At 41.4% G+C, this 24343-nt stretch overlaps 1 protein-coding gene across 1 annotated transcript in view; it reads right to left on the reverse strand.

The window, feature by feature from the left end:
• Positions 1–24343, reverse strand: part of ZFPM2 (zinc finger protein, FOG family member 2) — a 486615-nt gene that overhangs the window by 384544 nt on the left and 77728 nt on the right. The window contains exon 2 of the mRNA XM_084848943.1: positions 9052–9210. Within this exon, the coding sequence (XP_084705069.1) occupies positions 9052–9210 (159 nt within the window). The remainder of the gene's footprint in view (positions 1–9051; positions 9211–24343) is intronic.

Consider the following 24343-nt stretch of genomic DNA (forward strand, 5'->3'; position numbering starts at 1 on the left):
CAAATAAGTTCAGATAATTCCGGCAAGCTCAAGCAGCCCTGGTTCTCCCATCCCTAGTTTTCTTGAAGATGTTTCCTCCATGGTTTGGAATCCATATATTGCCACACCCACAAGTACTGCAGTGAGGGCAGGAGGGGGACAATTAAAACGGCCACAACCTTGTCGAGAAAATTGGCAATACTTTCTCATTTACTGAACAGCAACCATTCATTACACAAATTAACCATAATTTTATGCTCTATTACTAAATCCATGTTTTTGCAATATTTCTCTATAAATAGCACCCAACAATGTCCTCAATCAAAATTGGGCTAGAAACCAATACTGTAGAACATGAAATTACTGTCATTTGAGCAAGTGAAGAACTCAATAAGAATTATATAATGTTATTTGTTCAGTCAGTCACCAATACATTTTTGAAAATTATTCAAAACATGCAGATGTGAACAAACTTGTTCATTTATAAGGTATTTCATGCTACAAGCCTATTCTCAACCATGTGCCATGAGCGGTTGCCAGGGAGGCAGGCTTTGCGGTCAGTACTGGAAGGAAGGTGAAGCATGTCGTGTCGCCACGCTGACACAAAGGGGCAAAGCATGAGGGGTATATAAGTGTGTCCCCATACCAGCCTCCTTGCACTTGCTAACACCCATTCCCCACCCTGTGGAAGGATTTAATGTGGGTGATGATGGTCGCATATAAGTGCTTAGGAATTTTTTGCCGAATAGCTTCATTGGCCAGGAGATGTTTGGTGTGGGTTGTTTGTTTTTTTTTACCTATTCTGTCCTAACCACCAGGGGCAAATTGGCTGTATTGGGAAGATAATGATTTAAATAGTTGTTTAGTCACAGTAGGAATGGCAGCTTGAATAGAGAAATTGTGCGTGAATCATTAGTGACTATGTGGAGGTGTCTTTAAGGTGAAAGGGGGCCTGCTACCTAGGTCTTGGGGTGGGGAAAGTGCCATCCTTTGGGCCTTGTCAGTGGGTCATGTCCCTAAATCTTGGGATTCGGGGGGGGGGGCAGTGACCCAGGATGGCATCCCTAAATACTTCAAGATGTGGTCAAAGGGCAGAGATGGTGCCTCAGCTGTCTCCGCAGTAGGGCTGGGCCAGACTCACCCTTCAGAATTTAACACCCACACTTCTTTCACCATTTCACATCTTGTCTGATGTTAATTCAATAAAGTTGTGGCCCTAGTTTATGTTTATCCCAACCTTTAGTTTGTCACCTCTTTATTTCTGGCTATAAAGAATAGAAGGCAATAATAGACACATGTTAGTGATAACATGTTATTCATGGTTCCTATTTAGTGCAACTCAGACCAAGGAAGAGTGCATGCAGTAATATCATATGCATAAATCACATGCACTGTCATCATCTGGTATCTGTGTGTTTTCCACCATCTGATTTTTGCACCTGGATGTTATTCTCATCCTCTTTCACACAGGTTCATATAGTCACATATGTCAGTGCATGCAAATCCAAACTTCTAGTTTTCTAACAGGAACACTTCATCTGCTAAATAGCCTAGGGAGCTGGTGGTATTTGGTACAAAATACCAAATGTATATCACATCCATAACTTGCCATATACCTTGTATCTCACATCCATAACTTGCCTCTAAAGGCAGAATATCCAGATTAGCAACGATATAATTTCACCATAGCGTACATTGGCGATATGCCTGAACTATGGCAAGCTGAAGAACAGACTGTGTTGTTGGCATCTTCTCTCACGCAGCAATCTTCTTTTGGAACAGAGCCCATCTAACATCTCTAACAATAGTTTTTGTAGAGCTCAACATAAACAGCTTTCAAACAAAAAGCTCTAATGCAGCAGTTAAGAATGTAAGAGCATAGGAAGCTGCCTTACACTGAGTCAAACCATTGGTCCATCTAGCCCAGGATTGTCAAAAATGACTGGTAGTGGCTCTCCAGGGTTTCAGGCAGGATTTTTTCCCAGCCCTACCTGGAGATGCCTAGGACTGAACCTGGGACCTTGTGCATGCAAAGAAGGTGCTCCAGCACTGAGCCACAGCCCCAGAAGGCTGTAATATCTGGTGCTGTTGCATCCAATCCAAGGTCAACAGAAGTCTTTAAAAAGTTTTCTTGTGATTTCTGGAAAGCCTTCCCACAAGAAGGCATGAAAATTAGGTAGTGTCTACACTTTCTCACCCTAGACCATCACTGAAGAAGAGCTTGCCTTTTCCTTTGACCAGTGCCAATAATGTAGGATGTTTATGGACACAACATGTGGTATCGTTGCAGCGTTAGTGCCACAACTTCAGTATCGCGCAAGTGAATGTGGACCAAGTAGCACCTTGTAAAGTTGCATCAACTTCATAAAGTATCGTTTGAACATTAGCCTCTTCTTGTATGCTCCCTAGGTACACCAACTGACAATTAGTAGCCGCCACTGTTGTTCTCCATGTTACAACCATTTGGCAAATGTATCAATAACCTCATATGCCGAGTATGCTGTTAACTTTGCTTTCGTCTTCACATTTGAAAAAGGCAACATTTTTGGCGAGACATTCCTGATTCTTGTGCTGTCTATGATGCGGTATGCAACTGCCACATTGCTTCCCAGACATTTGATATTCCCTGAGTTTTGAAGCCCATCAACAGCTTTGGCTACATTACCCTCCTGTCACTCTAAGAAAGCTCTTTTGATATCCATGCTGCTGTGTGGTACTACCGCCATTTCTTTACACTGAGCAGCCAGAACAGCCATAGCGGGTGCAATTAAGCAAACATGTGTGGGCTGATGGAATCGTCGTTGGACCAATTAGACCACAACTCACTTTCATGCTTCAGTTCACATGTTCAAGAGCATGATCTGCTCCTATTGTACAGGAGGGCATAATGTTTTTATTAATAACCTTGACAGAACTTGGCAAATAACTCAAGACTTGCCACTGGCCAGATACAGTGATATCATACATGCACAGTGATGCTTATGGGCAAAAAAAAAAAAAAATCACACATGTATCATGAGAAGACAGGCAGAGTTGCCAACTGCCTGTTCTCACTGCCTTTATGAACAAAAATAGGTCTAAGATAATTTCTGTGTAAAAAAGCATGGCCTTGGCACTGGAAAACATTTAGAAAACTGTATCATAGACATTCATTTTCTGGAACACATCACCTGAGTCAAGAACAGGTAAAAGCTGCTTATCAGCAATCTACATGCAACTTGTGGGCATTCAATAGCACATTGGATATTATCCTTCACATATGGATTAACTGCAGTTATTGTACAGTATAACAAAACTTAGACTCATCAGATGTGCCTCTATTCCTCTTCACACGTTTTCCTGCAATACTGGAATTGGTTGTTGCAGATCCATACAAATCACTTCCAATCCATGTGGTATCAATTCTACTGTTTCTAATGAAATCATAAATGCACTCAGTTCTGTCATTGTTATATGCAGTTCACCTAGTCAAGGAGCAAGTTGGTCTACATGTCTTTGACTCATTTGCTACTACTTCAGTGAGATGTACAGACCCATATCGAAAGTAATTACAATTGTTCTGCCAGGTCCTACTACAACCTACCTGATTAATGCTCTGTGCCTGTAGCTGACCATGCTGTTTCTGGCACAGGTATGACTGGTGCTATATGTACCCTGTGCAAGGAACGGCTGCTATCACTAACATGGGTCCACTATTGCCTTCTTTTGTACCATGAAACAACACCTTCCAGATAAACATGTTTACTCACATCTGAATGTATTGAATGGTATTTACTAAAATACGTATTGTTGGCTGACAGAATAAACCAAACAATATAGTTCTTGTTAAACTCTTCACTAGTTCAAATGGCAGTGATGTTTTGGTAGACAATATTAGCTTCTAGACCAATTTCAATTGAGTCCATCACTGAGGTGGTATTTATAAATGAATATTGAAAAAACATGGATTACCATCCACCACTCTTTGGCACGTAACATCTTATCAACTGTTCTTATCAGTCCAAACCTATCCCAAACTTATAGAGCGAAGAATTACGGTTAATTTGAGCCAGGAGTGGTTGTTGTACAATCATAAATCAGGAGGATACTGTTACTTTTCTGAACAAGGTAACGGCCATTTGGAAACCTCCCCTGCCCCTGACACTGTGCTTATGGGCATGGCAACAGGGAGATTCTGAACCATGGGGAAAACATCCATGCCCCAATATTGTACCACAAATTTCCTGCAGAAAACCAATTGCTCCCCTACTGGGAGGAATTCACTACCAAGGGGAGAATGGGAAGCCTAGTAGGGAGAAAGTGTATGCTTCTATGAGCTGTTCGCTGTGTCTTAACCAGTATTACATTTGCCTCGTGCTTTGTTGACTCATACATAAAAGACTCATTGCTGCTCCATCCCTGAATTTCAAGCCCAACTATAATAACAGAAGATACTTCATTAGTAACCTAATAATAAAGTTCCAAAATCTACAGTAGGGGAATCCCTTTATAAGGACCAATGAAATGGATAGTGAATCATAATGTAGGTAGCATATGTAACATGAAGTCTCATTTCAGCTACTAAGCTTCTTAAGCAGCATCCCTGAACCTACGGATCCAGCCAATTCCTGCTGCTCCTTTTGGTCCTTCCTAATTCTTCTGCTGAACCACCTTAGTTTCAGTTTACCAGCACTTCTACTGACCATGCCCTATGCTACCCATAATTATACTGAGTCAATAATTGATACGCTCCCCCTCCCTATGAAAGGTCTATCTAACACAGGTTGCAAACTCTATAATCAGAGTCCACATCATTTAACTGCATCTTGCACACCGTTTATTTATATAGGGAGAGATAATAACTCCATGTGGTTCATGATCAAAGTATGAATACAGTATCAAAACACAATGGTCTGGTTTGCATATAATGCTAAGCTATGGTGTGGTTTGTTGAAATCTGGCTTGTGATTGTGTCTGAACCCATCCCTGCAAACAAACCATGGTTTGTTAGCCAGCTACAAAACATGAATAAAAATCATGGTTTGTTGCTGGCTTACAAAGACTGGCTTGTTTAAACTATGGCTTGTTGTTGCCCCAAACTGTGGGTTTTCCCTGGCTTCTTTGTGCTACTGTCCACCCTGAAAGAGAAGCACCCAGCAAGAGCAGCGTGAAAATGAAACCACTCTGAAGGCTGGCAAAATGGACTGAACAGAACTAAACCAGAAATAGAGGAAACAAGTCTTGCTCATTGGGAAGATGATTTATGGCAACAAACCTCGGTTAACATAAAATCTGGCTTTGCATTAAATACAGCCAATAATAAAATCAAGCATAATTCCTCAGGCAGCAAAAATGCAGGTCAAATTCAGTTATTCAATCAGTGTCCCAGGCAAGGTAGAATAAAAGTATCTTAACTTCCCTCCTAAACATATGGAGGGATAATCACAGGTGAAGTTTCTTAGAAAGAGAAACGTAAATTTCATTACCCCATCTTCCAAAATCTCTGAAATGCCCCCTACCCCCCCACACACACTTTCACCATCTGCACCATCTTTTTATCTGCAAGATGATAAAACTATTAATGGCCACTAGTCATGATGGCTGTATACTACCTCCACTATTGGGGGCTGTTTGCCTCTGTATGCTAGTTGCTGGGAACATCAATGGGAGGGTGCAATTATGCTCATGCCCTGCTTGTGGGCTGCCATGGGCATCTGGTTGGCCATTGTGCAAACAAAATGCTGGACTAGATAGGGTTTTGGTCTGATCCAGCATGGCTCTTCTTATGTTCTTATGAATGGGGAGGTGAATGGAGGTGGAGATTCCACTCTACTGCAGCAAACTGAAGGCATTCATTTTTAACCAACCAAGAAAAGCAAGCCAATCATTTTTATATTTATACTGGCTGTACTGATTCTCACCCTTTGATATGAAGTGGAGCTTGGGACATCATTGGACATTAAAAATTAATTACAGTCTATACAGAGCTTGTAAAAAAAATATGATCCAATGCAACTTCAAGTGAATTTTCAAGGTCCCTTTCATAGACTTTGCAGTCCCTTACCATTCCACAAAGCTTCCTAAAGCACTAAAAGAAATTCCAAGAATGACATTATACTCCCCTTCTCCATCTAGATAGGTTCGAGGCACTTCAAAGTAGACTTCTTTGTCATTCCATTTCAGCTGGAAAGAGATTAGATTACACTTTCTTCCTTAGAAATATCCTTTTCAATTTCATTTGGAACTGTGGTAGCGAAGACTCTTTTGTGAATATTCCTATACATATCACCTGCCAGTCACAACACGTATCAAGAAATCAATGAACATGTAGCCTTTGGGGGAGGGGGGGTCTTTGAAGAAGCAATGTCTTCACAAAACCCATGATCTGGGAACAGATAAGTAATCAAAACTCTAAACCAGGGGTGTTGAACTTCTTTCAGCCCAAGCACCAAATTCCGCATTTCATAAAAGCTCTCAGGAGCTGCATTCTGGTGGTGGGCTGGGCCAAAGGAAAAAGGGGCGGGGTGAAAATACCAAAAGTACAAGCATATTTTAGCTTTAAAATCTTACTGTCAGTAACTAAGCCTTAGGAAATGTATTTCGACCTTTTAGAATGGGGGGAAACTGCACAAAAAATGAGAAACCACCAAACAATCAGTGGTCAGGGGAAAGGGGTGTGGCCATCTGGGGACCCCAGAGGGCTGGACTGAGATGCCAGGAGCGCTGGATTTGACCCCTGGGCCTGAGGTTCTGCAATCCTACTTTAAACCAAAGTTTTACTTCTTCCTTCACTTATGTAGACATCTAAGTTGATATTTTGAGGGTTCTAATTTTTCAAAGTAGCCAGAAGTCAGGATCATGATTAACGGAAGTCATTTACACACTATATATATGTAGCAGTGATATGTTTCTGTTTTGTTTTCACCACTGCAGCATCAACAGCCAGCAGGGCAAATTACTGTAAGGTTTCAAAACCCATATAGTGAATTGGCAGTGGGAGCTGAAACAGTGAAAACTATAAAGGCAAGCTCCATTGGACATCCAGTTGCCACACAGAAATAGCTTCTTTAGATTTCATCTTAGATTAATACATATGAGAAAATGAACTGCATAATCTTGAGTTTATGGTGGGGAAACTTCTGCCTCTGATTGACTTAAGGGTGAGGCAGACGGTCGACCCCGAATTCCTCTGAAGTCGGAGGCGACCACCTATCCAACGCAGGGCAGCTGAAGCATGGAGAAGAGGATTCCTTCCATGCTTTGGCTGCCCTGCAGTTGCCTTAGACACCCGATTTGGGGCATCTATGCGCAGTTTGGGGAAGGGGCAGGAACGGGGCTGGAGACAGCATAGGAAGCTGTCTAAAACAGCTTCCGCGGTCTCCTCATCTCCCCACCCTCAGGAACACCCCCTTTTCACCCTGTCCGTGCTCCATGTTACAAGCACGGACAGGCATAATGTAATGGCAGCCGCTGCAGTTCTCTCTGCCCCGACTACGAGGGAGAGGGAGGGGAGCACGGTTTCCCGACTACGAGCTTAGAAACTAAAAAATCTTATCTCCCTCAGATCCTTTCTAGGGGACATAGGATTGCTCTCTAAGCTGGTTTGGCAAAACTTCAACTCCTGGGGAAACAAAAGTGTGCAGTCCAGCTTCTATGAGGAAAGCAGAAGTTGACAATTTGGCTGGAATTAAACAAATCACAGCAGGACAGGCTGTGGACTGAGAAAAGATATGGAAAATAGGGAAGCTAAGGGACAGGAGTTGAGATATGTACAAGCCTTATACTTATGCACACCATTCCTTTTCCTCCTCCCTTCTTGGCACATTGTGATTGAAGCCGTGTTTGCCCTAAGAGGTTAGATGATTTTCCCCTTTGTTTGAGTGCCACCAACGATTTAAGACTTTTTTCTTAAACAAACATGTGACAGTTGTTTAATTTTATTTACTTACTGGTTGGGGTTGGGGGGTTGTCATTGCTGCTGCTTTTAATGATTATTGATTTTATGCTTTTTATATTTTGTTAAGTTGCTTTGACTGACTCCTTTTTTGGAGGGGAAACATGGGGCAAACATTTCTTAAACAAATAAACAAACCCAGGAAATCTTTCATCGTGGTCCACTGAGAAGAAACGGGCCGCATGAGGACAGACTATGTGGACCCATGAGTATTGTAGCTTAATTAGCAGGAATATGTTACACCCAAACCAGGCCCATTATTTCTTGAAGGAGATGTAAGAATGCTTAATTCTGGCTGAATTTCACCCATGAACTTGTATCAATATTTCCCTTCTCCTTGAAGCTGTTCATTCCCAAATTCTCAAGCCCTAAATGGCTTGGCTCCAACATGCTGAAAGGCATCAACCCTACCCTTATGTTTTACTACTGTTTTACAAGCCTCTCAGAAGTGATTGTTGCATTAAGAACGTTGGCCACACTACCACCTTCTCTCAGGAAAAAAAAAAAAAACAGAACAAAAAGAACTCTTCATTACATTTTTCTTGCCTTTCTAAAAAAAGTAATGCATGCGCAAAATAAGAGAAGAAGCTCTATTTGGGTATTCACAAGCTTCCACAGGAAAGCTTTTCCTTCCTTTCTGAGAAGCTATAAGCTATAAGCACATGAGCAGTAGGGATTACTATGCATTCAGGTGGTCAATTAAAAATAATTGAGTACATGGTGTACTTTTGAGATCCATTATTTTCCCTCCACACATGTGGAGGGAAAGAGGAAATTAGGATCACAGATATTTTTTTTTTATGTGGGCGGGGATGGCTGACAAAACGTAAGATATTAATTAATTAAAACCAGGTTTTGATGGCTAAAACCAGAACTAAATGTTTTTGAGCCGAAACCAAACAAAAGACATACCACATTTACCGTGCGCTGTAAAAAACAACAACACCCTATTAATCCTAAATTCAGAATCAAACAAGTCAGAATGATATATCACAACCTCAATTACTGAAACCACAACTTTTTAAAGTAAGAAGGAGCAATTCTTTTTCCAAAAAGGTAAATTTTTGTGGAAAATATTCAAGAGGAAGGTGACTCAGCACAAATGACACCTGACCCTAGGATTGCATAATGCTTATTACCTTTATTACAAAAGTATTCCACTTCTTCACAGCTCAGATTCCCAGACTCAAATTCTGCAGAAAAGCTTCCCTCCAGAGGAAAGTCTTCTTTGGAGATAACGTCATTTTCCTCAGATAGACACTCTTCCTCTTCATCCTCAACAGCATCCTCAAGGGGGCCTTTAAAAAAACCAACAACATTGTACCAAAAATAACTTACAAGCAATACTACATAAAAGTATGAGGTAGGAAATCTGTACCTAAAGGGTTTCGCTTGAGTGTCTGTATGTAGAAGTAGATGGTCATCCAAAAGGTGAGAAACTGCTCAATTATTAGGAAAAGCTGGGTTTCTAAAATGTTCCTTACAATACAATCTTATTCATGTCTACCCAGAAGTAGTAGGTTCAATGATACTTACTCCCAGGTGTGTACAGTACTGCAGCCTAAATTCTGCAAATGACACTAATATTTCTATGCTATAAACAGTTGCAGAAAAGGATGAATGACAACCCATAATAATTAAAATAAAAACCAGTATTTATTTAATCAATCTTGAAATCAATATTAACTTTCACTAAAAGAAAGTTTCACTCCAGTTTGTTAGTAGAGACTAAATATCGTTACTCGTGTTAGCATGAAGTGAGAACATCTCAATACAGTCCAATGGAAGATTATCTTATCAGGCTAGAATTTGGTCACATGGTTGCTAACTACACATGATCATCAGAAAAATTTTTGAAAAATTGAGAGGTGTAACCCTTTCTGATAAGGTTACATTCATTTCCCAAAAAATAGAAAGATGAAAATTGTCATAAGACACCATTTTTAACACACCAGAGGGACCAACTGAAGTTATAAATAAGCCACATCAATGACTTCTCTTACGTTAGGATGAAGACACAATATATCATCAGAGACTATCATAGAAAACAGATTCCAAATTGCATTTCTTTGTACCTAAAACATGGGTTCTCAAAACTTTCTATAGTGTGCAAGAAATAAAAGCAGTTGTGTTGGCTAACTCACAAACCAGAATCAGGCCACGCACATCAAAGGATAACAATTAATTATGCTAATACTAATACTACTGTTAATAATTCTATATTATACTTTAGCATATTCATTACACTTTATATACATGAACTCAGTAATTCCTACTATAGCTTTGTAAAGTAGATCAGTATTATCACACTGATATTGCAGAGGGCAGCACTAAGGTTGAGAAATAGTGTTTGCCTAAAGCTGGTCAGTGTATTAATTCATTCTATTTTTACTGTTATTTTATTATATACTTTGTATTATTCTTGTTCTATTCTTGTATTTCGATTGGGCAGTATCCAACATTATGTACAGCATTAGCAGGACCATCGCTAGAGCCACGGGAAGCTATTAGTTCCCAAAGAAACCAGAAACGAGCAGGAACGGTAGTTTCCAGGACAGGGCTGATCAACGGAACTCGGAGAAGGGAGCTCTGCTGACCTGCCCCATTCGAGAAATGCGCATTTCAATTCTGCTCATTCCTGGGTATGCTTCAGGAAGGGCTGTCTTCCTCTTGTGCTAGCAGTGGGTCCCACAGGCACAACAGAACAAGCAGAGACAGGGGCGTTGCTAGGTTCTTAAAAGATCTAGGGCACAGGCCCATAACACACATTTGCATCCAAGCCTAAGGGCACCTCTAATATGTGTGTGTGGTGTGTGCATGCAGTGTGCTTGCGGTGTGTATAGATTACATACATACGTAAGAAGTGTGCACTGACCCCCCACCCCACTTCAACTCAGACCCCAATTCAGCATTTTGGAGAACATCCTGCTTCTGCTCGGGCCAATTTGTGGTCAGACCATTTCAGCTCAGCACCAAACCTGAGTCAAGCTTTGGAAAAACGAGTCTTTATGCTTCCTGTTGACTACCACTGGAACTGAAGAAAATCTGTTTTCTCTTGGTCAGAACTGGATGATCATTTCAGGCATAGTAGCCCCCTAGAAGGGGAGTACACCTGCCCAATGTCAGAAAAATAGGTGCAGGGTTTATGTTTTGATTTTCTTTTAAAGGGAACTGCCAAAAACATTTTTATTACTTGGAAGAATTGGATAAACATTTTAGGATTCATTGCCCCATCAGAGGAGATCATGTCTCCAAATTTCAGAATGATAGCCACAAGGGTTTTTGTGCAAAGGTGGCCTTGACATGTTGAGGTCTCCAAAAGAGGACATCTCTCCTTATTTTCCTTGTGGACCACTGTTCTGAAAATTACAGACAGCCTAGAGTTGTCCCCAAGTAAGAAACCAGCAACGTTTCAGAAGGATAGGTGCAACAGTTCATGTGGAAGGGGAGTTCTCCAATTTGAGGGAGGGAGGGATTTGCTTTCCCTTCCATTCACCCCTTCCCCAGTAGTTTTTTGGGTAAATTTGTATGAAAATGCACATGTCATTAGAGGTGTCTCCCAGGCAAGAAACCTGCAAAGTTCCTGAAGGATATACATGCATTCTAATTTAGAATGACTAGAATTTATTTACGTTTCACCAATATTAGCAGCAGGAGAACATGGGTGGGAAGGTGCTATTGCACTCATGTCCTGCTTGTGGGTTTCCCATGGGCATCTGGTTGGCCACTATGTGAACAGAATGCTGAACTAGATGGACCTTGGTCTGATGCAGCATGGCTCTTCCTATGTTCTTAAATATAGAGTGCCTCTGAGCATATGCAGAATGCTTTTCTTTCACCACTGAGCACTTACATTCTCCCCCTACCAATTCTATTCCCCTCCATGCAACCATCCCTCCTCATCCTATCATCCTCCAGCAACTCTTCATAAAAACAGATGTCTTGTTTTGTGCAACTCTCCTCTACCTCCTCCTTGTTATGCACAAGCTCTCAATGTATCTTCCTCCCCATAACTTCATTTGTACCAAGACTTCACCAGGTTTCAGCCGATGAGTCTGTTTCCAAAACTAGGGCTGATTTATGGAGAAACTCTGAGCATGTACTAAGTGCCTTTCCCTCACCAATGAAGCTAGAGTTCATGCAAAATGAGGGGCAAAAAAACCACAAATGACAAAACATGCATAGGTGTGAGATGAAAGGGTAGTCAATTCATTAGATGGAATTGGGTAGGCACTGTATTAAGCCTACAATACCATGCTCACAACTCAGGACTTATTTCTGAGTAAACATGCAGAACATCAAGGTGCAAACCTCCCTGCAAAAGTAATTCATGCCAGAATCCTATCCTGAAGGTAAGCCTCATTAAACATAATGGGGTTTCTGAGTAGGTGTGCATAGGATTGTATAAATGAGCAGTATTTATCTTCCTTCCGCTTAAAAAAAAAACAAAAACTCCTTAAACTCCTTATTAAAGCTTTCTGTTCAGAGGAACACAGGACGCTGCCTTGTATTGAGTCAGACCCTGGGTCCATTTAGCCCAGTATTGTCAACACTGGCAGTGGCTCTCCAGGGTTTCAGGCAGAATTCTTTCCTAGCCCTACCTGGAGTTGCTGGGGATTGAACCTGGGACCTTCTGCATGCCAAGCGTGTGCTCTGCCATTGAGCTACGCCCTTCCTATTGCTGGGCAATGGCAACTGACAAATGAAACAGCCCCAGATTTGTTTCTCTGCAACCATGTGAACCCACTTTTCTCAAAGACTTGAGTGAGAAGGAGAAAAACCAACCCTCTTGTCTGTTTGTATAAAGTCAAATACAGTTCAGAACATCTCTTGCCCACCGAAGAGAATTCTCTGTAAGAATTCCTCAAGATATGCTCTAGGTGGAATAAAGAAGAGAAAGAAAGGATAGGGGAGGGAAGAAGAAGAATGGTGATTGGAAATGCGGGAGGGGGATGTAGAAAGAATTCCCTAGGCTAAATGGCTCCTTTCAGAGAGGTTCATGAAATGGCTTCAGAGGAATTTAGGAGGCTGTGGAGGGTTTGTAAGGATCGCACATATTTAAATTAACTTTATGAGGTGTTCTCCTTTATGAGGAGAATTTGAATCCTACAGCTATTTCGGAGAAATTAAAGTGGAGGGGGAGAAAGAAGTTTGTGGAGGCTGACTGGATCCTTTGCTGTACTGAAGCTACTAAACTTCTGCAGAAGCCAAAGCTTCCACTTTGGGGCAGTAAAATCAGGTGCTGTGTGAAATACCAGTATTTCACATGAAGCTCTTTCTTCCCTTCCTTCTCCCTCTTCAAAATTTCATGGCAAGCGAGCTCCCAAGAGTGGGCATGTAAGAGCAGAAAAGTAGGGGGAGAGGAGTTTTTTTTCACCTCAAAAAATACCTACACCAGAGATTAGGGACAGTGACCTCCTAATGGTCACCTTAAACACCTTCTGATTAGGATCTCTAATCCCCCATGTGGCTTGGCAGTTTTTACTTATTCTTTTAGTCTTTGAGAAAAGGAAACTTTACGCAGGGCTAGCACAAAAACCACTGGACCTAACTGCCTGAAATTGGGTGGGTTCAATCAGCACCCTGGGGGCTACCAGGTCTCCAGATTTCATGTATTTATCACACAAAATAAAAATGTTATGGCTGTTTCTGTTTTCCAATGCAAGTCAATGGGAAAATGTAAAAAAAATGGCGATTAGGACAGCTCAAAAGATCCGGGGCCCTTCCATAACGACGCCCTTGAGCAGAGGCATAGCAGCAGTATTGGGCACTGCCTATAGCATTTTTGTTTTTATTGTAAAACCACCCTGGGAAAGTTTGTTTGAAGGGAAGGGTATAAATAACTTCCATAAATAAATAAAAACAATTACTTCTGGATTCATATGCACTAAATTTGACCCTCTAATTGATGGATGTTTTAAAATGGTAGAGGTGAGATTTGAATGAGGGACATGCAGAGGTAACAGGCACAGGCACAATTAGTATGTTCAAGATACAATTCATAAAATCATGAGGCTTATGGTCCAAACTGCATTGTGTAGGGGCAGGATAAGCACCTCCCCCTCACTATACACTTATGGTCACATATGAACTAGAAGTATAGCATAGAGGCCCATATACATAGCATAGAGGTGTAATTAATCCATGTAATCATGTTCATTCATGTAATTAGTCCCCCACACACATACACATATACACACACAACTTTTCCCTTAAAGGAATTCAAAGAAAGGAAGTCACTGACTAGCTAAAAATGAAAGAGCATGACAGTTAGCGATGTGGGTTTTACAGAAAAAAATGGATTTGCCTAGGAAAATTTTCCTGTGCAAATCAGACTAATTTGCATATAGTGATTTGCATCAGAAAATTTTCTATGCACATTTCTTAGGCTAAGGGATCGAATTAAACATGTTAATTTCACGTGTATTTAGTAAACAGAACTAAAAATAAATGCCACATGTTAATTTTTTGGACCTACACACTACAAGTATTTGACCTGAGATGTTTGAGGAAAAAAATTAAAGCACACTTAGGGCGCAATCCTAACTAGATAGGCGTCTGCCTCTGAACTCGGAGGAGACCACCTATCCAAAAGAAGGCAGGAAAGGAACAGGGGGGATCGTTCCCTCCACGGCTCTCCTGCCTTGCTATTTTTTGCTAGACAGCCGTTTTCGGCTGTCAAGCGGCGGGGGGGGGGGGCGACTGGGAGAAGAAGCTGCCGAACAACACATTGGATGTGTCATATGAGCAGCTCCACTCTCCCCGCCCCTGAATGCCCCCCAGCCCCACCCCTTTTCAGTCGCTCCATGCTCCTCTTGCAAGCACGGAGGACAGGGCTTCTCCAAGGCAGCAGGGGCGATGGGGGAGGTCGGTTTTCTGGGAACCGACCTCAGAGAGCAGGCTGCGAGGTCTGTTCCCAGAAATGAGCATATCCTATGGCCCTCTAGACAGTGTCTAGTGGCCACTGGATTGCTCCCCTAATGTGATTTAAAAGTTATGCTATGAAGACATTTTAATTGGAATTTTCCTATGCAAACTGTATAAATGTAAGGCGGGAGATACTGAAAACTGTGGATACACTACTAGATTTTAGCAACCTAAATAACTGTGTATGATATGCTGGCAACCACTCATCTATTTCAACAGAGTTCCACTCTCTTCCACTGAGGTTTTTGGGGCACTTTCAGTTTCACTATCACTACCTATTAGTTCTATTTCACACTGAAACGTATACGTATTTCAATGATATATGTATATTATTTCACATACTTGCTAGGGGTAATCCCTGAAAAATGGAAAAAAATCCACAGAATAATAAAGCACTTTAAACAATTCCAGAAAATTTTCTGCCCCACATCACTGTCGCTGGTAATGAAATAGATGAAACATGAAGCCCTACAAGGAAGAACAGAGTTGGAGAAATTCTATCTACTTAGAACTTTTATGGATGTTCTTAGAATAAAAGGTTTCCCGGCAGCAAAGAATAAAAGCTCAGAAGCTATTTAAATATACAATTTGTAATTCTAAAGAATATTGATCTATATGTATATCTCTATTATATTCACATTTTATACTACAGTATTTAAAAGTATTTCATTATTAAAAATAACGTAGATCATAAAATGTGCCTTTATACATACTGCTGTGAATACATAGAGCACTATCCAACTGTGTTGTTCCTTTGGCGCAAATGACATTGCGCTAGCAGAAACTAGGACCCACTGTGCAATACGTTGTACGTAACTCCTGTGCAACCCATTATGCAACCTGTTGTGGACATGGCTGTGCATTCTGCTTTCACAACTTGTTGTGCGACCGGTTGTGCAACTGCTTGCAAAACCAATTGCGCAAACATAATGGGCAAATACTTGCTCAACCAAAATATTTGGTGGAGCACCACTAGCAGTATTTGAGTTTGCAGAATGACCCTGCTGGATATTGCCCATACTTGTTGTTGTTGAGTTGTATCCAATAGTGTCCTTCCAATCCACTTACACTAACAAATACTTCTACCAAGGAAAGTGGTGAGGTGATTTTGGTGATTCCTCCTTCCTTTTGAAGCCTCTTTTGACACCTACCACAGTATTTCAGAAGGTCCTCCAACCCTCCAGAGCTGACTGGGGGGGATGCACTACAAACCTGGGGGCACGCTGCAGGGGGAAGGATGAAACAGCAAACATGTCCTCCTCCCCTTCTGTTCACAGAAGGCTCCAATTGATCAAAGACCATTCCATGAATGCAAGTACACCATTGGATACAACCCATTACTATTCACAGATACATATAGCATTTTACAGAATAAAATAAGAAACATAAACAATCAGAAGGTGCATTGCCCTGAGGAGATTACACTCTAGATTTTGAGATGAATGAATGCAATTACACAGGCTTAGTTTCTGTACAGGTGAGGAAAAATGTTTTGAGGAAATTGATATTAGCCGAGTTGGATAAGTTAAGGTGAAATCTTATGCATATTTTAGACAGAAAAAAGTTGTACAATGCCCAGCATTCCCCAGCCAGTCATACAGGGGAATGCTGGACTTTTCTCTCTCTAAACATACATAGGATTGCACCCCTAGGGAGTTAGTTACTAGGCCGTAGATAGTTTTAAAACAAAAATCCCACTGGGTACATTTTTTGAGGCTCCATTTCCCCACCACCACCCATCCTGATTTTTTCCAGCAAAATGCAACATTCTGAAACTTAAAAATGCATAATCATCTAATTCCAAAAGTTACTTAAAATACATCCTTCAAGTATTTTTTCAAGTTAATAAGAAATATAACTTTCACCCATTTCTTTAATCTAATGGTTTTGGTGCAGCAAAACTGTCTAGCAGTCATATTACTTCCCCAAAAATATTCACTTGATAAATACATTAAGGACATAGGAGTAGGGACACACAACTAGATATTTATGATTTTTTTACACTTATTGAACTAGTTTCTTCTAAGAGGCCTCACTATTTCATCACCCTCCTTATACTTATCAAGTATAATTTATACTTATAAATATAAGTATAAATTACTTATTTATAATGTATAAGTTATTAAGTATATATATTATACTTAATGTAAGTATAAATTAAGATAGAAAAGTATAGGCAGACCACAGTTTTCCTTAATGGAATCTTAAAAAACGGTACGGGAGATACAAAGCTTGATTCAGTACTTACTGAATCATCTTTCACATCAGTGATCTACCAAACAAATTAATATTTGCATATAATAGAAGTCAGTCATTCTAAACACTCTCATTAATTATTGAGTTACAATAATTGTGGTATTATTATTTTTAATGCAGTACTATTAATCAATCACCTTATAATTTCACAGAATATATTTCAGAAGAGAATATGTTTGTTCATTTATTTATTTCCTATGCTAAAGTACAAATGCTCTTAAGGTAAAAAAGGTGTAAAGGTGTCCTCAACCAATCGTGTCCGACTCTAGGGTGCGGTGCTCATCCCCGTTTCTAAGCCGAAGAGCCAGCACTGTCCAAAGACGCTTCCGTGGTCATGTGGCCAGCATGATTGAACACCGAGGTGCACGGAACGCTGTTACCTTTCCCGCCGAAGCGGTACCTATTTATCTACTTGCAATTTCTTGCTTTCGAACTGCTAGGTTGGCAGAAGCTGGGACTGAAGACGGGAGCTCACTCTGTCACGCAGCACTCGAGTCTCGAACCGCTGACCTGCCGACCTTCCAGTCTGCAGTTCAGCATCTTAAGCACTAAGCCACCGTGGCCCTCAGACAATAAAAACAGTTCAAAAAACAAAAAAGTTAAAATTAAATTAAAACAAAAATTATAAAGCATAGCAGATTAAAACCATGAAACCAGATTATTAGCACCCCAATCCAGAGACCTTTCATGCATGGCAACAGGCTATGTGTACACTGCATAAGAGAAACTACACATCAAACGGTGGTCTGGTCACAATTTCTGCACTGAGTCAGCACAGTCTGCTTTTGAGAGAAGGAGGTTGGGGTTCTTGATGTATTCCTTCCCATGCATACTCAACAGAGGTGACTTGGTTCATTCAGCTCTGATATCCTGCAAAGTCTGCTTCTTTTCATAGATCTGGTAATATAGGTGCACACTCTTTTCTACCTGAGAAAAAATAGCTACTATCTGAAATGTCAGATAAAGAAATGATCGAAAGCCTTCCTGCTTAAGCCTTTCTATATTCTGCTTGGAAAAATGAATACTACCTTCAATCCAAAGCCATACGTGCACCCTAATATAATATGATTATGTGTGAGTCTCCTACCCAAATGGGCTTCTCTTAACTCACTTCATTAGGGATAAATCCTAATATCCATGGTTATTCATTTATTCATTCACGCATTCATTCACTTATTACATCGCCCAACAGCCAAAGTTTTCTGAGCAGTTCACAAAATAAAATTTAAACCCATACAACATAAAGTATCATAAAGCATAATGTAAAAACCAAAATCCCCTTCATGGATCACTGCCTTGTTGTGGCGAAGGGGCTTGCGTAACTCAGTGAAGCCATAAGCTATGCCGTGCAGGGCCACCCAAGACGGACAGGTCATGGCGGAGAGTTCTGACAAAATTGATTGATTGATTGATTGCATTTATACCCCGCCTTTTTTTCCTCTTGCAAGGAACACAAGGCGGCTTACATTATCATCCTCCTCTCCATTTTATCCTCATAACAACAACCCTGTGAGGTGGGTTGGGCTGAGAGTCTGTGACTGGCCCAAAGTCACCCAGTGAGTTTCCATGGCCGAGTGGGGACTAGAACCCGGCTCTCCCGGCTCCCAGTCCGTCACTCTCACCACTACACCACACTGGCTCTCTGTGGTCCACAAAATGTGGTCCACTGGAGAAGGAAATGGCAACCCACTCCAGTATTCTTGCCAAGAAAACCCCATGGAACGTATCACAAGGCTAAAAGAGATGATACCGGAAGATGAGCCCCTCAGGTCGGAAGGTGTCCAATATATTAGTGGGGAAGAGCAGAGGGTATTTCCAAGTAGCACCAGAAAGAGTGAAGCGGCTGGGCCAAAGCCGAAAGGACACTCAGCTGTGCATGTGTCTGGTGGTGAAAAGAAAATCCGATGCTGTAAAGAGCAATATTGTTTAGGAACCTGGAATGTCAGATCAATGAATCAAGGTAAGCTGGAGGTGGTCAAACATGAGATGGCAAGACTGAACATCGACATCTTGGGAATCAGCGAACTAAAATGGACAGGCATGGGCAAATTTAATTCAGGTGACCATCATATCTACCATTGTGGGCAAGAATCCCTTAGAAGAAATGGAGTAGCACTCATAGTCAACAAAAGGGTGGGAAAAGCAGTACTGGGGTACAATCTTAAAAATGATAGAATGATCTCAGTACGAATCCAAGGCAAACCATTCAACATCACAGTAATTCAAGTCTATGCCCCAACCACTGAGGCCGAAGAAGCTGAGGTTGATCGGTTCTATGGAGACCTACAACACCTTCTAGAACTAACACCAAAAAAAATGTCCTCTTCATCATAGGGGATTGGAATGCTAAAGTAGGAAGTCAAGAAATCACCGGGATAACAGGCAGGCATGGCCTTGATGTACAAAATGAAGCAGGACAAAAGCTAATAGAGTTTTGCCAAGAGAACACGCTGATCAGAGCAAACACTCTTTTTCAACAGCACAAGAGACGACTCTACACATGGACATCACCAGATGGTCAATATCGAAATCAGATTGATTATGTCCTTTGCAGCCAAAGATGGAGAAGCTCCATACAGTCAGTAAAAACAAGACCTGGAGCTGACTGTGGCTCAGATCATGAGCTGCTTCTTGCAAAATTTCGGCTTAAATTGAAGAACGTCGGGAAAACCACTAAACCGTTCAGGTATGACCTAAATCATATCCCTGATGAATATACAGTGGAGGTGACAAATACATTTAAGGGATTAGACCTGATAGACAAGAGTGCCTGAGGAACTATGGACGGAGGTCCGTAACATTGTTCAGGAGGCAGCAACTCAATCCATCCCAAAGAAAAAGAAATGCAAGAAAGCAAAGTGGCTGTCTGATGAGGCTTTACAAGTAGCTGAGGAAAGAAGGGAAGCGAAAAGCAAGGGAGAAAGGGGAAGATATATCCAACTGAATGCAGAGTTCCAGAGAATAGCAAGGAGAGACAAGAAGGCCTTCTTAAATGAACAATGCAAAGAAATCGAGGAAAACAACAGAATGGGAAAGACTAGAGATCTCTTCAAGGAAATCGGAGATCTCAAGGGAACGTTTTGTGCAAAGACGGGCATGATAAAGGACAAAGAAGGCAGGGACCTAACAGAAGCAGATGAGATTAAGAAGAGGTGGAGAGAATACACAGAAGAACTATACCGGAAATATCTGAATGTCCCTGATAGCCATGATAGTGCGGTCACTGAACTTGAGCCGGACATCCTCGAGAGTGAAGTCAAGTGGGCCTTAGGAAGCATTAGTAACAACAAAGCTAGCGGAGATTACAGTCTTCCAGCTGAGCTATTTAAAATCCTAAAAGATGATGCTGTTAAAGTGCTGCATTCAATATGCCAACAAATTTGGAACACTCAACAATGGCCGCAAGACTGGAAAAGGTCAGTTTACATTCCAATTCCAAAGAAGGGCAACGCCAAAGAGTGTTCAAACTACTGCACAATTGCGCTCATTTCACATGCCAGCAAGGTGATGCTCAAAATCCTACAAGCTAGGCTTCAGCAGTATGCGAACCGAGAACTACCGGAAGTACAAGCTGGGTTTCGAAGAGGCAGAGGAACTAGAGATCAAATCGCCAACATTCGCTGCATCATGGAGAAAGCAAGAGAATTCCAGAAAAACGTCTACTTCTGCTTCATTGACTACGCTAAAGCCTTTGATTGTGTGGATCACAACAAACTGTGGCAAATTCTTAAAGTGATGGGAGTACCAGACCACCTTACCTGTCTCCTGAGAAACCTGTACGAGGGTCAAGAAGCAACAGTAAGAACCAGACATGGAACAACTGAGTGGTTCAAAATTGGGAAAGGAGTACGACAAGGCTGCATATTGTCACCCTGCTTATTTAACTTATATGCAGAGTACATAATGAGAAATGCCGGGTTGGATGAATCACAGGTTGGAATTAAGATTGCCGGGAGAATTATCAACAACCTCCGATATGCAGACGATACCACCCTAATGGCAGAAAGCAAAGAGAATCTCAAGAGCCTCTTGTTGAGGGTGAAAGAGGAGAGTGCAAAAAATGGTTTGAAACTCAACATTAAAAAAACGAAGATCATGGCATCTGGCCCCATCACTTCCTGGCATATAGAAGGGGAAGAAATGGAAGCAGTGACAGATTTTACTTTCTTGGGCTCCAAGATCACCGCAGACGGTGACTGTAGCCATGAAATTAAAAGACGCTTGCTCCTTGGGAGGAAAGCTATGGCAAACCTAGACAGCATAGTAAGAAGCAGAGACATCACCTTGCTGACAAAGGTCTGTCTAATCAAAGCTATGGTTTTCCCAGTAGTAACGTATGGCTGTGAGAGCTGGACTATAAGGAAGGCTGAGCGCCGAAGAACTGATGCTTTCGAACTGTGGTGCTGGAGAAGACTCTTACGAGTGCCCTGGACTGCAAGGAGGTCAAATCAGTCCATCCTAAAGGAAATCAACCCTGAGTGCTCATTGGAAGGACAGATACTGAAGCTAAAGCTCAAATATTTTGGCCACCTAATGCGAAGAGAAAACTCCCTGGAAAAGACCCTGATGCTGGGAAAGACTGAAGGCAAAAGGAGAAGGGGACGGCAGAGGATGAGATGGCTAGATAGCATCACCGATGCAATGAATATGAACTTGAGCACGCTCCGGGAGAAAGCGCAGGACAGGAAGGCCTGGCGTGCTATGGTCCATGGGGTCACGAAGAGTCGGACACAACTGAACGACTGAACAACAACAACAAAAACCAAAATAAGAATAAAATCACACAAGCAGTTGGTTCCCTGTGAACACAGTTCGCAGAGAAAAAATAATTCTAATAAAAGGTTTAACTTAACTAATACCCTGAAACAAAATGTTACATCTTTTATCTTTACAAAACTTCCTTAAATACAATGTTGTTGGTGTAAACTATACTATGACTGGCTTATTTTTCATTGTAGGTGTCTCTTAATCCCTTCATGATTTGTTTACAGGCTGTATGTTACTGGCATATCATTGTACTTTGGCCTGCACCAGTGTTTATAAAAGTGTACAGAGCCTTTTTTGTGTTCATATTTCATTTTGCTCCAATTTGCAATTAACTGTGTTTGTTCCATTATACTTGACTTTTTTATATTAAAAATAAAACTTTATAGTACGTTGTCATAGAAGATAGTCTCATTCTTTTTTTAAAAAGCTTTCTAGATATAAATCCCTGACTTTGAATTACAGTGAAAACCATTGTTACTCCTGGAGTCCGTGTGTCAAGAGCTTTCCAATGAAGTGTGTTTCATTTATTTATTTCGTGTCCAGATCAAACTTTGCTCTGCCAAAATGTAGCCACTGCCACAGCTTTGTCATTAGCTTGCTGTAGATCGTCAACAGTACAAGACTCCGGCAGTAATCGACACACCATCAGATGCGCTGGGTCTTGGGTTTCTCCACATTCACATAATGTATTGTCATCAACCAGCAACCCCCACTTAAATAAATTCGTCTTACACCTTGGTACCCCCACCCTCATCCTATTCATTGTCCTCCAAACTATGTAAGGGAGAGTATTTCCAGCGGCCATTTCTTCCTTCGTTAAAATACTCAAATCAGTACACTCATTCCTCCATTTATTTATCCGATTCTGTTCTTTGGTCCCCTCTAGGATATTAGTTCTTGACATAAAGCTCTTTCTAGATCTAAGTCGACGAATTGGGGGAATATAACGTCAAAGGTAGGGATGGCGGAAAATTTCTCCACGAATCTCTGGGAGACCAAATGCCAACGCATTCAGCCCCCCGAAATTGGTGGTGAAATTCTCCGACACCCCCCGCCCCCCCCAACTTACCTCTGTCGAATGTCCCTCTCGGCGGCAGGTCCCAGCGGCGTTTCGGTGGCGGCAGTGGCCGGTCTTCCGACCAGCTGCCGCCACCGCCATTTCCCCGTAAAGTAAAACCCCGTAAAGTTAAAAAAAAAAGTGATAGGCTACGTAATGATTTACGTAGCCTATCATGGCTAGATTTTCAAAGTCAGCCGTGATAAGCTACGTAAATCGTTACGTAGCCTATCACGTTTTCTTTTTTCAATTTACTTTTTTATTTCGCGGCCGGGGAGACGCCCCCCCCCCCCGAACACAGCTGCGGGACCAGGTAAGGGACTTTCGTCCATCCTTAGTCAAAGGGTGACGAGAGTCAGTCTCTTGCTTAGTTCTTTTGGCATCTGCGTCTACTTCCCTTCTAATCTTAGGTGGAGCAATGCCAACAAGAGAATATAGTTTATTAATGGGTGTCGGTTTGAGGCATCCCGTCACTATGCGCATTGCCTAATTCACAGCAATATCTACTTGCTTCGCATGTGCTGATGTGTTCCATACTGGTGCTGCATATTCAGCAGTAGAGACACTCAATGCCATAGCTGATGCTCGTAACGTAGCTGGCTGGGCTCCCCATGTATAGTTTGTCAATGGTCGGATGATGTTATTCCTAGCACATACTTTAGCCTTAGCATTCAGGCAATGTTGCTTAAAAGAAAGCATTCTATCCAATGTAAGACCCAAGTATTTAGGTATTGGGCAATGTTGAGAATCGGTCAATGGGAATGCAGTCAAAAAGGGATGACCAACTAACTCCCGATTTTAATTGTGTGTGTGTGTGTGTGTGTGTGTGTGTTCCCTCAAGAATCTCCATCTGTAGAACCCCAGAGGGCCAGACTGGGACCCCAAGACGGCCCTTGATGGAGGGCGTAATTTACCAGATGATGCTCCCCATCATCTGGTAAATTTAGTGAGCCAACGGAAGGGTTTGGGCAGCAATGCTCTCTCATGCTCCCAATAAGTAACAGGTTGAAACCCAAACATTCAAATGGGTTCAAGATTATTTATTTTCTCAGTATAAACAAACATTTATTTTCTCAATACCTTTCTGAGTCTGATCCAAAGGAAACATTTACAAGTTGATTTACAACAGTTTAACAAGGAGTGGGAAGATACAGGAGTGCTTTCTGGACACTGCAAATCCAGACAAACTCAATGTAATTGAGCTTAACAGCAAGGCAAAACCTATTTTTGTTCTGGGCAAAGAAAATGGAAGCTATTTTAAATGAGCAAGTCCTTCCTGCAGCTGCTCACTTTTAACATAAGTTGCATCAGGGGATCTGTAGGAAGGAAACATTTTTATTAATTTTTTCCTTATCTGAGAGAAGAATGTTGATTTTTTTTTTTCATTTACGTTCCTTGCCTGCAGGTAGCAGACCAGAGAATCA

This window comes from Heloderma suspectum, chromosome 4, assembly GCF_057233095.1.
Source record: "Heloderma suspectum isolate Gila_16-S chromosome 4, 16-S_ref, whole genome shotgun sequence".
Taxonomy (NCBI): Eukaryota; Metazoa; Chordata; class Lepidosauria; order Squamata; family Helodermatidae; genus Heloderma; species Heloderma suspectum.